The sequence below is a fragment of the Pieris napi genome, chromosome 23 (assembly GCF_905475465.1).
Source record: "Pieris napi chromosome 23, ilPieNapi1.2, whole genome shotgun sequence".
Lineage (NCBI taxonomy): Eukaryota > Metazoa > Arthropoda > Insecta > Lepidoptera > Pieridae > Pieris > Pieris napi.
The window spans coordinates 760,754-775,862 of NC_062256.1; the positions used below are offsets into that span (position 1 = coordinate 760,754).

General features: G+C 34.0%; 1 protein-coding gene across 1 annotated transcript in view; it reads left to right on the forward strand.

Annotated features, from left to right (window-relative positions):
- Positions 1-2,323: 2,323 nt before the first annotated feature.
- LOC125061577 (Kv channel-interacting protein 4-like) overlaps positions 2,324-15,109 on the forward strand; it is a 39,199-nt gene continuing 26,413 nt past the window's right edge. The window contains exons 1-2 of the mRNA XM_047667055.1: positions 2,324-2,432; positions 12,179-12,241. Coding sequence (XP_047523011.1) covers positions 12,238-12,241 — 4 coding nt within the window. The 5' untranslated portion in view covers positions 2,324-2,432; positions 12,179-12,237. The remainder of the gene's footprint in view (positions 2,433-12,178; positions 12,242-15,109) is intronic.

The following is a 15,109-nucleotide window of genomic DNA, read 5'->3' on the forward strand; positions in this document are numbered from 1 at the left end:
CAACAGACTCATAAATATTTTTTAATATTTATCATTGGATATACATAAAAATAATAATAATAAAGCTACTTTAATTCCATACTATAAAAATTACAAATCAGATGGGTGTTTTTAATTTATTATATTTATATTATTATACACTTATTGTTATTTCTATTACTTCGTATTTTGTCCTAGAAAACACTTTTGGGTATAGAGGTGCTTCCTGCATCCATTATATGTGCGACGTGACAGTAGATAAATTCGTATAATAGTAACAATAAAATTGTATATTTATGAAAAAACTTGAGCCCCTTGAGCGGATTTACAAACTAAACAAAAGCAAGAACTTTCCTCGTTCAAACAGAATACGCGTGGCATGTTGTTTCTATCGAGGAAGTATATTAAAAGTGTTGCCAAAGTCTGATCCGGTGTACTCTGGGTATGCCTCATGCCTTGAAACAGCTTCGGAATAAGACTGACCAATAAAATATTGTTACTAATCCATCGACACTTTAGTATTGTAGGGCGCTATTTATTTGTAGGGCAATTGAAATTTTTGTGTTATACAAAATATATAATAATTGTATAATTTAACTTAAGAAAAAATATATTTAATACCACAAATATTCTTTATCTACATAGTAATAATAAACATAGATTAATTGAAAACTATAATTGTATAATTTTCGTTTCCCTACATACCTATGTATCAAGCTTTAAAATTGTAGCAAAATTATAGAGTTGATTTAAAAGTAACAGTTAGCATGCAGTCCAGTAAAAAATAACCACATTTTGTTTTTATAAACACCAGCATTGCGTCTCAACTCACACTTATTTACAACATTCGAAAACGTCGTAACATCCATGAAACGGCACGGCATAATATGTCCTACACTAATTTAATATAGACCAAAACCCCGTATCTAAATCGTTTAAGTACTTATTAGCGTTACAATAAGCTATTTTATTTTATTCTAATTGGATTTAAAATCATCTGTATGACTTGGTGTTAAAGACTGAAATCGCATATCCAACATTGGACTTACGACATTTTAGAATGCATTCGGTATGAAGTTTGTTAATGAAAATTGGAGCTAAATTCACATATAATACAACTCGAAATTGCTTCTAAAGCTATTACAGAAATATACTTATTAAGGACTTTGATATTTAGAAGCAAATTTAAACCGTATTACAAGTGAAATAAAGTAGATATTTGATAGTGTTTTAATGTCGATGTCAGCGCGCAAGCGTTTTGTGGTCCCTTTGCAGGGGCTGGAGATAGAGGGACCATGCTATATTCTACCTTTATGAAGAAAATTCTCCACAGTCTTATATTTGAAGATTTTTATTTTCACTGTTAATGAACCCATGAACCCTGGAAGAGGTTGGCAACTTATTTAAATCGGGATTTTTTTTTACAGCTGTAATTGTGTGCGCTGCAAAATATAATCTTAAATCTATTTCCTAATATAATTATTGACAAAGACCATTAATTAGGGCATTGGTGGTAAATTGTCAAATTAAATATCAATCCAGTGTAACGGTAAATTAAATATTTTCATATGTATTTGCCGCGCTCCTGACAAGATGAACCTTGTGAATCAAGTTTTAACCTTTTTGTATAAGAAACTTTTTGGTTATAATATTACCTCTCGTCGACCCCAAGTCCTTAGAGCGATTAACACCTGCAACTCGGTTGAAAATCCTCCACCTCTATTACTCTTTTCGACATCAGCTCGCACTATGTCACAGATCTTCTAACATACTCCTTTGAAAATCGCCATCCGAAAATAATAACGGATTGTACCGAGTTTAGTATGTTTTGACTTTCCTCGGAGACGGCAAATCTTCAATCGTATGTATGAGCTGCATATCAATATTATCTAAATCTTCCATTTGATAAAGAAAATCCAGTTTCAACAAACACAAATACCTGTCAAACGCGATATCAGATCAAATGACGCCATTTTTGTCTTATACGCCCGTTAAACTAGGCCTCTGCGTATAAGTATTGTACAAGTCTTCATACAAACCAGACACTTGTTATAACAGCCGTATACATCAAACTTGTCAATTCAGGAATATATTATACGATGTGCATAAATGTTTATTAGTAAGACTGATATTGTCTAATCAGTTTTTTATTAATTAAAAGTATGTTTCCTACCATTTTTAATCTATAAGGTTAGTAAAACTTACTATATGCTTTCAAAATCGCTTACGAACCCAACCTCTGGTTTGATCATGAAATAGTACCTAAATTAGGATTTGACAAACACTCCATTATATCTCATATTTCTTTATGCGGTTTAATGGTCACCCCACACAGCCAGGCATCCCGGGACTCAGCCTTCAGGTTTTAGTCGCTCGGAAGCCGTCGCGTTGAGCGCCCATTCGCTCCCGATCTTAGAAAACCACCTGTTCACGAACACGACATACATACACACGTAATATTTTGTATATTTCATATCATTTTTGTTAGTCACATAACGCATTTAGTATGGGCAAAGATGACATGTTTTTTTTTTAACAACAGTTGAATGTATTTTGGTTTGTATGCAGGGAAGAAATTAGGTGACATGTTGACTTAGATTCAGAACTTATTTTGGTACTAATTCAACAGAAATAATAAAAAAATCAATACTAACTTATTTTAAGTTTTAAAGTAAAACTAATAAAAACGTGGCATGTAGATTTAGGACCCTCTAGATAACATTAATTCAAAAAAAAACAATGGATTCCTTTTATTATAAAATTACAGTATGTTATAAAAAATATCTCTTTGTATCTCATGAGGTCAAATTCTATTTCATGCTTGTTTTTTTTAAAGAATAAAGTTTACAAAAGATATAGACTTTACAGGTCTATAAAATAATTATGGCTAATATGTAATATTAATTTGACTTAATTTTCTACAATACTAGTGAATAGCTTAAACTGTGCATTAACAGTCTTAGTGTTCTAACACTTTTTGTTTTGACACTATGTTCTTGTGTCCGAGATACCGCACTTGCACTTATGTTCACTACCCTAGGTTTATTAGCTCAAAAGGTTTAGGTTCTTTTTAGGCCTCTTATTCCTGTTGTATCAAGAAGTTGGATCGCCTCTGCATTCACACCACATTTCATGCTTGTAAAAATGTTTTTTTAAACGTTTTTATTTACGCAACTATAAATCATTATTATCGATTTTAACTAGATCATAATGATAGCTCGTAAGCGTTTAGTTTGGCAATCTAGATAATAACATACAGTTAGTTAGGTACAAGTATACATAACATATCCTAATAATAATAATTTATTTACAAGAATATGGTACAAAAATATGATGGTGGTACAATCTAAACTTTGAATATTCTGCCACACATAATGGCGTGCAAATTTGTCTTAAACGGTAATATAGAAATTACTTTATGAACTATTAAAGTCAATTCTTATATTATTTTAATACAACATCATCACATTATTAAAGTATATTATAATGTTATCAAATTAATATTAATTATAATGTTTCTCGCAAATAATCATTATTAGAATAATATTTTTTTCCAAAAGTAGTAAGTACATTAAGTCGATTTTTAAGTTTTTGGAGGGAGATCTTTGAATATTATTGATAAATTATTATAAGCCACACAAAAGGTGTTTTTCTTATATAATCTCAGACTAATTTTTGGCACCACCAATTTCTCCCCATGTCTTCGATATATATGTCTATTACCGTTGACTTAAAAATATTCATGTTTTTGTATGAATAAGGACTTATTCTATAATTGAGATTATATAACTATATTTAAAGACTATTAACGCCCAAACCCAATAACCTATCTCAATACATAATCCACCATCTGAGATAGTAATCTTATCCGAATGTTGTAACAAGTGTGTCAATAACCAATCGACGGATTGATAACCATCTGCCGATACAAGCTATCCATGGGATGTCGTATCGGTGTCTGTGGATAGACCTTTGTATGAAAATGACAGTTGACGAAAGCTCGATTTCAACAGTTAATTATTTTAACAGATTTTAACTTCCACCAGTTTTTTAAATAATTAAAAAAACTGTTTGTTATGTTTTAAACATACACATGTATATTTTAATGTTATTTGTACGGTTTAATTTACGCCCGAACCCAATAATTAATCCACAATCTCAGATTGATAACAATCTGACATAAGGCCGTCGCAGTCGATCGATCTCCTATCTGCATCCCAATAACCAAACCCTACGAAGACAATACATTTTTGGCGACGAATAAAATGCTCTTTGTCGTTCCATTTTACCGAGTTTTCACTCATATTTGATAATCAATGTAAACCAAATAAAGTAAACCTAAAACCTAAAAAAAATATAAAGAACAGTCGGTGGATGCACATTGCACAGGCTGCCCTAAATAACTTTCCTTCAAGAAAAGAGAAAAGAGCGTACCAATTCTTAACCGGCACCGTACTGACGAGCCCTCTGGCATTGAGAGTGTCCATCACTTAACATCAGGTGAGCCTCCTGCCCGTTTGCTCACTGTTCTACAAAAAAAAGATTTTAAAAAAGACGTTAAGATGTTGACACCATTCTCATTTATTTCCAACCCTTCCGTATTGAATCGATAACTTTGTTGAATGTAATGAAGTGCTAATTGGCTGATTCTCTCTCGTTCTCGTTTGGAATATAAATTGTTTACATTTATTTTTACAGTTTGCGCATTTATAGCGAAATATACGAATATATTTCATTACTTTATCGAGGCTATCAGAATATTTTTCAGAGATTGATTATTTGTGAGATTGCCATCTAATAACTATTCAATTTAACGATTATTTTGTATTTTAATATTGCGATGGCTAAATATATGTCTAATATGAACTGTCATAAATATGTCATAATATATGTCCGGTACTAAGCAATGCTCGTATTATAAATTGAAAAACAATTATGTTCGGTAACGATTCATGATTGTGCAATTGTGATAAGGAAAGGCGTATTTGAATTCTTCATAATTCAGTGGCGCTAAAACTGCTTTATAGGTGTTAGCCTCTACTACAATAATCCTTCACTGGTTTAAATCCTTGGTGACTCTCTTCCAGATGACATATTCCCATCACTCCTAAGTCCTCTTCGATACATGCCTTTTTTGCTCCGGCATTCGCTGAATCTGAGTGTATTTCCATGGTTCATCACGTTTCGATATTTCCCATCGGTTCCTTCAAATATAGCAATCTATCAGTCTCCTCTCTTAAATACCTACTAATGGTAGAAAAGAAGTGCATATAAAATTAACAAAAAAAAAAAACACTTATAAATGTACTGACTAAAATAATCATTTATTTTCAATATTTTTTAAGACTTTAAACATAAATATTGGCAGAACATTCCTTAAAATGATAATGTTAAAATGCTACATGGAACTAAAATATCATTGGCATATAGCTATGTTCCGACGTTTAAGCCGTATTAATTTGGTCGCATTAATCGATTATTATCGATTTTAACAAAACAAAAAAAATTCAAATACTGATTGAATTTTTTTAATTTATAGTGTTATCACTTCACTTACAATAACCCATTTCACATTTTATTAATCTAAACGGAGACGTGCTTCGGCGTTAACCCTAAGGTTAATGCGTCATGGCGGTCCATGCACAGAGACACTGGAACAGACAAACTGGTTTGATGGTTTGGGTAACCCATCAGCTCAGTCGCTAAGCGGGGCCATTCGGCCTCTATGACCCCCGCTTAGCGACTGTGTGAAGCGGAAAAGTCATAGTAATAAGTATCTAATGTATAAAATTCTCGTATCACAATGTTCGTTCCCATACTCCTCCGAAACGGCTCAACCGATTCTAATGAAATTTTTTATGCATACACCGTAAGTCTGAGAATCATACAACATCCATTTTTCATCCCTAAATATTAAGGGTGGTCCCCACCCCTAAATCTTTATTTTTTAGACAAAACTTTTTGTTTTTATGTTTTATGCATACATCATACAAAAATACATACAACCCTTAATTGTCACCCCTCTACGATCAACCCCTTTTTTATTATAGTTATTTTTAGTGAAATAAAAAAATGTTTCCTAGAAATAATATACATGGTAAAACGACGTTTGCCGGGTCAGCTAGTTATAATATATGGTAGCTAATTACGAGGTAGAGGGGAAATTGATATAGATAAAAATATGATCTAGTAATCATAATCGATAAGGCTATGGAAAAGCCACAAGCCGAGTGAAAACTAACGGGAAAATCTCGTTATAATACTGTGGACTCCAGATTACTTCTATTAGCGTCGGTTAAACCAAGTAATATTAATTACTGTTAAAACCTTTCATTCGCATACAAATTCATAATTAAATTCAGTCAACCGCCATTCGCAATTCACGTTTTCAAGGATCGTAACATTATGAGAGTACATTTTTATTTTAATCTTTCAGATTTATAAAGCTTTGAAATATTTTAACGTTGGTTTTCATTCGTTTAAAGTAAATTATGAAATAGAATTTATGTTAGGCTAATTAATTGCCTTTAAATTTATTTGTATGCTTTAATTAATTTCGGATATTATTAATTGCTATTGAATTGTTAATTATAAAGTATTGGCCTACTGGCTGTAGCGTGCGACTGTCATCTCTGGGATCGCAGGTTCGATCCGGCTGTGCACCAATAGACTTTTTGTCTATGTTCGCATTTAACATTCGCGCAAACGGCGAAGGAAAACATCGTGAAGAAACCGGCTTGCACTAGACCCAAAAAGTCGACGGCGTGTGTCAGGCACGGGAGGCCACCTACTACCCTATTAGATTGACAAATGATCATGAAACATATACAGAACTCTGAGGCCCAGACCTAAAAAGGTTGTCGTGCCACTGATATTTTTTATTGTTAATTGTTATAATGTTACTCTGTATAAAGAGTTCTCGATACATATATAACTGGTGTTTCAAAATGTGTTTTGCAGCTCTACTCATACATGTTGCTATATTTTTCATTCTTCATATTCTGTTGTTAATGATTAAATAATACGACTAATTAGCATTTTAAACGTCAACTAAATTATTAAATTCCTCCCGAAAGTCCCTTATAGAGTTTTATTTAAATAAATATATAGAAATCTTTTTATAAATTATAAACAATTCATTATAATGTGTAAGATTTGGGAACCCTTCTAAGCATAAAATACCTGTGCAGCCTTGCGATTTTGTACCTCAACAAAAACAAACAATAAACTACAAGCGCCCTCCTTATCAGAATGCCAAATCATAAAATGACTGCTTTACGACTGATTTGAGCGCGACCGCCGCTGTGAAGACCGCTGTGTGAGTTACAGAATCTCAAGGCAGGGTTCCCAGCTCTTCCATAAGATACTTAATAGTAAATTCCATAACATTTCTTTTTCAATTACAATTTTTTTAACTTGTGTACAACACGCATTTTGCAATTGAAGTAAGTATTCACGAAATCAAATATTGAGCTTCGTTATCGTTATTCAAAAACTTTTACAATAAATAATCAGGCCAATTGAGCTATCAAAATTCGGTCAAAACAGATTAAAACAGTCGCATGTCCGCAGATAAAGTGTTGTAATAACAACGTGTATACGTAAGCGATAAACACTTTGTTATTAAAATTGTGTCCGTGGTTTTAATTATAAATTCCTTTATACGTTTATTGCTTTCATAATTAGAAAACAAAAAGGGACAGATTATTTGAATTTTCGTCTCATAACATACAACCCTTAACCATATTTTGAAATTAGATTTCAAACTTTTTTATATACAACTGTGGCACATTGTAATTGAATGGTTGAGAAATGGAAAACAAAACAAAGAAAACATTTCATATAAGTTTAATTTTGCAATACTTGTGGAAAAAAAAAACGAAAAAATGGATAAAAACAATCCTTGATGCTAAAATTTCAGCTCGATCGGTGCAGAACTTTTTGAGTTTTTGAAGCGTACACAAACCAACATAATTTTTATATATATATAGATTTGTTTCATTGATGGACCGATCTGCAAGCAATGTTTTTATCATACAAGCGAGCTTTGCGGGGGTTCTATTTTTTAACAAAAAGGACGTAGAGTCATGGCTACGCTTTGTCAATACTATAACTACATTTACAGTTAGTTTATGAACAAAAAGGGCAAAATTCCAACCCCATCGCACGGCTAAAATCTTTTTCAATAATTGGATATAAATATAGCTTTTGTTGACAATGTAGCATTGTTTTGGGGATTTGCTTCATCAGTACTATTTGAGTATATACGTAAATATAACTATTTTCTTTCTAAAATGAAATAAGAAAAAACAGTGGCACTACAACCTCTTTAGGTCTGAGCCTCAGATTTCTGAATCTGTTTCATGATCATTTTTTTTTATCGAATAGGCAAGTAGGTGATCAGCCTCCTGTGCTTGGCACATGTCGAGATTTCGGCTGTAAGGCAAGGTTTCCTTACGATGTTATCTTCACCGTTCCAGCGAATGTCAAATGCGCACATAGAAAGAAAGTCCATTGGTGCTGGGGATCGAACCTACGACCTCAGGGTTGAGAGTCGCACGCTGAAGCCACTAGGCCAACACGGCTCACTTTTTCTTTCTAAACAAAAGTTAAATACAATTGAATAACAAGATATATTATTTAACTACATAGAATGGTTTAAACAGAATTAAGTTATTATAATAAAATTATGCAAATACCGTCGTATAGTTTTATCGCTTTGTTTCGAGAGTTTTATGTTTTAGTTTAATTGAACAACGTAATAAATGTTTATTCTAGTTATTGCTACTTAAATGTATCGTATAATGACTTTTATTTTCACGCACGAACTCATTATTTTACGTTTCAAAACTTAACAGTTTACGAGGCGTATTTTACAAAATAGTACGGTCGTTAAATATGCAGTATGTTGCGTATAGAAACAGCCTGGAAGGGGTTCGATACTTAGAACTAAGAATGACTCCCTTACTGTTTGTTACTCTTTAACGTAAAAACTACTGAATGGATTGTAATGATACTTTACAATAATGTAGTTTATACATCAGAATAATAACTAGGCTACAATTTATAAAGATTTTATGTGAATTGTCCAAAATATCAAGTAAATAGAAAGATCTGATCATCTCCGAGCTATCCTGGCGTGCGCTGCCAAAACCGCTAGAGTTACACATTTGTAATGATGGAAATGTTTATCTTAGTAGTTTTTTCTACGCCATGCTAATATAAGGTACTCGAAATACTAATCCTGCGCAGACGAAGTCGCGGGCATCAGCTAGTATTGTTATAAAGGCGCTATGTATTTCCAAACCAATTCGACTTAGGGTCCTTCAAGAAGAGAGCGTACCAATTCTTAAAAGGCCAGCTACTTGCGAGCCTTCTGACAATGTGAGGGCGGAGGTATCACTTAACACCAGATTAACCTCCTGGCCGTTTTCCCCCTGTTCTATAAAAAAGCAAAAATGAATGCCCGACTTTCTAACTCATTTAAGATATAGGGCAGTTAAAGAAAAGAAAAATATTTAATCTAAATATATATATGCGATACAAAAGTACTAAGTTTTAGTCGATATTTAGGCTTTATTCTGCCTAAAACCTGTTTTTAGATTATACCATGCAATTTTTCCAAAAAAAGTCTTCCACAGAGTTCAAGTAATAAGAAAAAAATACTTAGTGCAAGTTCAATTTTCGCGCTAGGCAATATATTTTGCGATTCATTTTTATTTATATAAAAATGAACTCAACAAAGTGTGAACTCAACAAAGATTCATTTAAAAAAAACAGTAGCGCTCCAACCTCTTTAACTCTTCTTTAACCTCAAATATCTGTATCTCTTTCATGATAATTTGTCAATAATGTCGAGTAGGAGATCAGCCGGTTTCCTCACGATGTTTTCCTTCACCGTTCGAGCGAATGTTAAATGCGCACATAGAAAGAAAGTCCATTGTTGCACCTACCACCTCAGGGATGAGAGTCACATGCTGAAGCCACTAGGCCAACACTGCTCTACTGAGATACATACAAATATATACAACTAAAAAGACGCCATGATTAGGCTGTATTCAATCAAAGATTCGGTTAAATATTTAAGTCAAATACTTGTTAAGTGTTCAATATCTTTTTATTAAATTCGTATTTTAAAATCGAAAAGGCTAAACAATGCGACAATCCTCCCAAATGCAAATATAAGCTTTATCTCTATTGGTCGAGTTTCAATATGATCGCGCTGGCAACACTCCAATTCCATAATCTGCACATTTGGTATCCCCAGGGCGTATACACACTGATTGCAATGTAAATTAGGGATTTACTGAATTTGAATAGGATTTGTGCATATTATTTAATTGCGTGATTTTTAGCACCAAGGAATACTAATCCAAAGAAATTTCATTGTCATACTATCTTAATTACTTACACTTCGTTGCATTACAATATAAAAATTTAACATAATTAAATATAAAGGAGGGCAACTGGCGGCCTTATCGAGCGATCTCTTCCAGGCAACCACTGTGAGAAAAGAAAAAAGTATTAAATTAGATGAGGTAGACAATAAGTGCAAAAATACGTATTACATATAGTTATTAAGAAAAAAACAAACTTAATTAATAAAGGACACATGAAAAATAAAATGTAAAAAGAGCACATGAATCATAATAATTTATTTTAAGATCAGTCTCACGTCAGTTAGTAGGTATTATTAAAGTTAGGGATACGATGTGAACAGGTAATGTTTGTACAGAAGAAATTTAAAGATACAGAAGATAAAAAAGGAGCTAAGGGAATAGGGACGGGAAGTGAATTCCATAGCCTAACTGTAGAGACCTTAAAGGACTAGCCAAGAAAGGAGGAGTTATGAGAGGAGTTATTACTCTGGAGAATTGGTACGCTTATTCTTGGAGTCGAAATGGTTTGGAAATACTTCGGCAGCTGGTTCCACATAGTGGCAGCAAAAACTGCCTTAAATAACGCTTAGTTGTGGAACGACGGACGTCGACGGGTGGAATTTCGTATTCTGCCTCGACGTCCGATAGTCAAACTCAGCTGCAGGTCCTGTTGCATTAATACTAACATCTCCTCCAACCGGGTGATGCCAAGTCCATCAGACCAAGCTTATCTGGCCAGATGGTGGATTCACGACATCGTCAAGGAGAGTTTAATGCAGGGCGTACTGGAGAAAAATGGAGGAGGCCTACATCCAGGAATGGACCAAAAAAAGAGACTGATGATAATGATACATTCTTACTTACGCCAGTCTCAATGGAGATTATCAGAGATCGAGACAGCGTAGAACATTATAACGTGGATTCCTTTTGTAAAACATATTTGAGGTTATTAAAACCCAAATAAAGGTACAATTTCTTCACATTACCAGAACCATGTAAAACGAAAGAATGTGTTGATATTTAGAGATTTGAACCATTCGTGTGTACAAAACCTTATTGATTTCACATAACCATGAATTACGCTTATTGGAACGATTTAATCAACGATTTAATTAGTTTTTATCATAAACATAGTAATATTGAGATTTATGGTTAGGCTAGCTTTCTTTACTCAAAAGTAGTGTCTTCGAGACCCAACCGTGCATCGCTAACTTCTTCCTATTTTCCGAAAAATAGACTATATTATATATTAATAGAATAAATTATCATACCATAACCTGGCTGCCCCATGGAACAGTGAACACTAAAACATATACTATTAAAAACCCTCTCGATTAATGACAAAATAGTGCCGGCAAAATATGCCGTTACTAACTTGTTATAGAAAATTAGTTGTTTTTTATTATTTATTGTTTTGTTTAATTTATTTCATATTTTAAATGAGCAGTTTTGGCCTAGTGGCTTCAGCGTGCGGCACTCATACCTGAAGTCGTAGGTTCGATCCTCGGCTGATCACCAATGGACTTTCTGTCTATTTGGGCATATAACATTCGCTCGAACGGTGAAAGAAAATATCGCGAGGAAGCTTACTTAAACCCACAAACTCGAAATGTTCGCACGGGTTGATCACCTACTTGCCTGTTAGATTAACAAATGATGATCATGAAATAGAAATCTAAGGCAAATCTTTAAACAGCGTCTGTACACGTGAACCCAACGGCCCAAGAGTCTTTACTCCAAAGAGACCAAAATCAAAGTTTACCATAGACCATATTTATTTAAGTTATCTTTATTCACTTTTCATCAATTATTTTTCATAGTGTTAGTGTGAAGTGTTACCTGAAGGTTCAAAAAAGGCTTCACCACGGCGGAATTTACAATGGGTAAGTTTATTTTTTAAAAATAAATAAAAAATAAAAAAATAAAAAAATATCTTTTGTAACAATATTCACGTAGATATTATATTTATTGCTGATATATCATGTACATATCAAATAATAATAACCAGTGCGCTACCTTTTAGGTCTTGGCTTCAGATTCTGTAACTGTTTGATGATCATTTGTCAATCTAATAGGTAAGTAGGTGATCAGCCTCCTGTGCCTGACACACGCCGACTTTTTGGGTGTGAGGCCAGCCGGTTTCCTCAAGATGTTTTCCTTCACCGTTCGAGTGAATGTGAAATGCGCATATAGACAGTAAGTCCATTGGTGCAGAGCCGGGGATCGAATCTACGACCTCAAGTGTTAGAGTCGTACTCTGAAGCCACTAGGCCAACACTGCTCTATGTATATTAATTTGATTGACTGTTATTAAACCTTAATGTTTACCTTTTCCTTGCTCGTGTGAACTTTCTTCTAAAAATAAATAAAAATACAATTTTCACTTTGGAATCACACTCTCCCGCAACCGGAACACAGACAGACACATTTCTAAGCCCATGACATTACTATTTATGTAAACTTAAGTTCTGAAACAATATATATTTCGCCTCGGTTAGAACTCAGGATGACCATGAGCGATGCTAAGTCATGGGGAAGTAAAGTCATTAAGAAAATTCCTCTCTCAATACCAGAGAAATAGAAGAATACGCGAGTGCTTTGCCGGTCTTCTACGCTCTTTTCTTGAAGGACCATAAGTCGAATTGGTTCGGAAATACTTCAGTGGGCAGCTGGTTCCACAAAATGGTGGTGCGCTGCAAAAACTGCCTTAGAAAACGCTCAGTTGTGGAACGACGGAAGTCGAGGTGATACGGATTGTATATTGCATTCTGCCTTGACGTCCGATTATCAAACTCAGCTGCAGGTCCGAACAACTCCTCTGAACACTCTCCATGGTAAATAACGCGTTAGAAGATGCAGTGAGACGCCAAGGGATCAAGCCGCTCAAAAAGGGATTGGTCGTCGACGATTGGAACCGCTCTTCGTTGAATTTAAAACCTTCACTTAAGTCCATATTTACTAGAAGATTTAATTAACTAAATTTATTTGCTCTGTTTTGACTTAGTACTTAAGAGAACACAGAAAGAGAGGAAATGTCATTAAGTTAAAATAATTCAAATACCCGGTGTATTTGAATTATTTTATTTTATTTTATATTATTCAGATCAAGAGGATTAATAATATTTAAATATGAATCAAGAATAATTGTGCTGTTAAAAATTAACCCATTAATAAAAAAAAATTATTCTTTGGCTAAAATTCTCCATTGAATTAAGAATAGAAATAGCTATTTCAGTTGATAACGAAGTGAAACTAACCGCTGCGCAGACAATAGCTAAGTGTATGAACGATTTGTTCAAAGCGACGTAAAGTTCTTTGTGAGGGAGGCTGTAGAGCCACGAAAGCCTAATATATTAAAAAATATATTTATTATATGATCGAGGAAGATTTTATACGTTATTTACTATCTTATTGCACATATACTGCCACTATCAATAACATTAATGAATTTCAATTTATTATTCATGAAAGTTCACGTGAATGACATTGGAAAATATAAATTTACTAAACACGTCTGTTACACTGTATGTATTCAGTTATATATTGAGATAATTTTTTTTAATTCACAATTTCATCACCTTGATGGCTGGAAGTATTCTACGGTCCTTCACAAGACACGTTTTCGAACTAGCAAACTGTGGAAACGACTTCCATTGGGGATCTTCCCTCCGATACGAAATCCATTTGTTTAAAGAAAGAGTATACTTCTCCCTCAGAAGCAATGTGGGCTGCACATTTCCATATCAGCTGTAATGCGTGGGTTCGGACTTTTGGATTCGGTTTTTCGGATTAATACCTGCAGCTGAGTTTCATCATCGGACGTCGAGGCAGAATACGAAATTCCACCCGTATCACAGCGACGTCCGCCGTTTCAGAACTGAGCCTTTTTCAAGGCAGTTTTTGCCGCGCACCACCACTTTGTGGAACCAGCTGCCCACTGAAGTATTTCCGAACCAATTCGACTTAGGGTCCTTCAAGAAAATGGCATTGAGAGTGTCCATGGGCGGCGGTATCACTTAACGTCGATCGGAACTCCTTCACGGGTAAAGGCCTCCTCCAGCTTTTTCCAACTGACTCTGTCTATGGCTCTCTTTCTCCATTCGTTCTGCTACCGCTTCTATTACTTCTATCCACCTTTTTTTTGGGCGGCCTCTTCTCGTTCTTCCTCTTGGTCCTTTCCATACAGTTGTCTTAATAGACCACCTTTTATCTGTGTATCTTGCTATATGCCCCGCCCATATTTCCCGGTAATAGACCTTTAAATGCAAATCGATTTTTTTATTGATATGGTATCGCGAACTTGTAGTTATTAATATCTTCTATAAAACTGTAGTACATGCTCTGTTGTCACCCCGCATTCATATAGAACCCCTCCCCAAGCTTTTTGAAAATATTCTATATTCAGAATTTTTCAAATCAGTCCTATTCAATGCAAACAAACAAACAAAACTTTTCTCTTTATAATAATAGTGTAGATCCTATTATTTTCGTGACCACACTGAATGACTCAACGTCAAATGATTGATGGTTACAATTACATTTCGGTCTGTTTGTACGGTCTATTGTGTTTCCACTAGGTATAAGAAACGTGTATTAATATAAAACCACGCAACAGCCAGGGAAATTATGTAGAATTATAAACCTCTTTCGAAGTCTTTATTTATAGAGCTCTGTAAATAAATAATAATACTACGTTTGTGGGCTGGAATCCATTTTAAGTAATAACTATTTAGAATGACCTTCGTAGATCC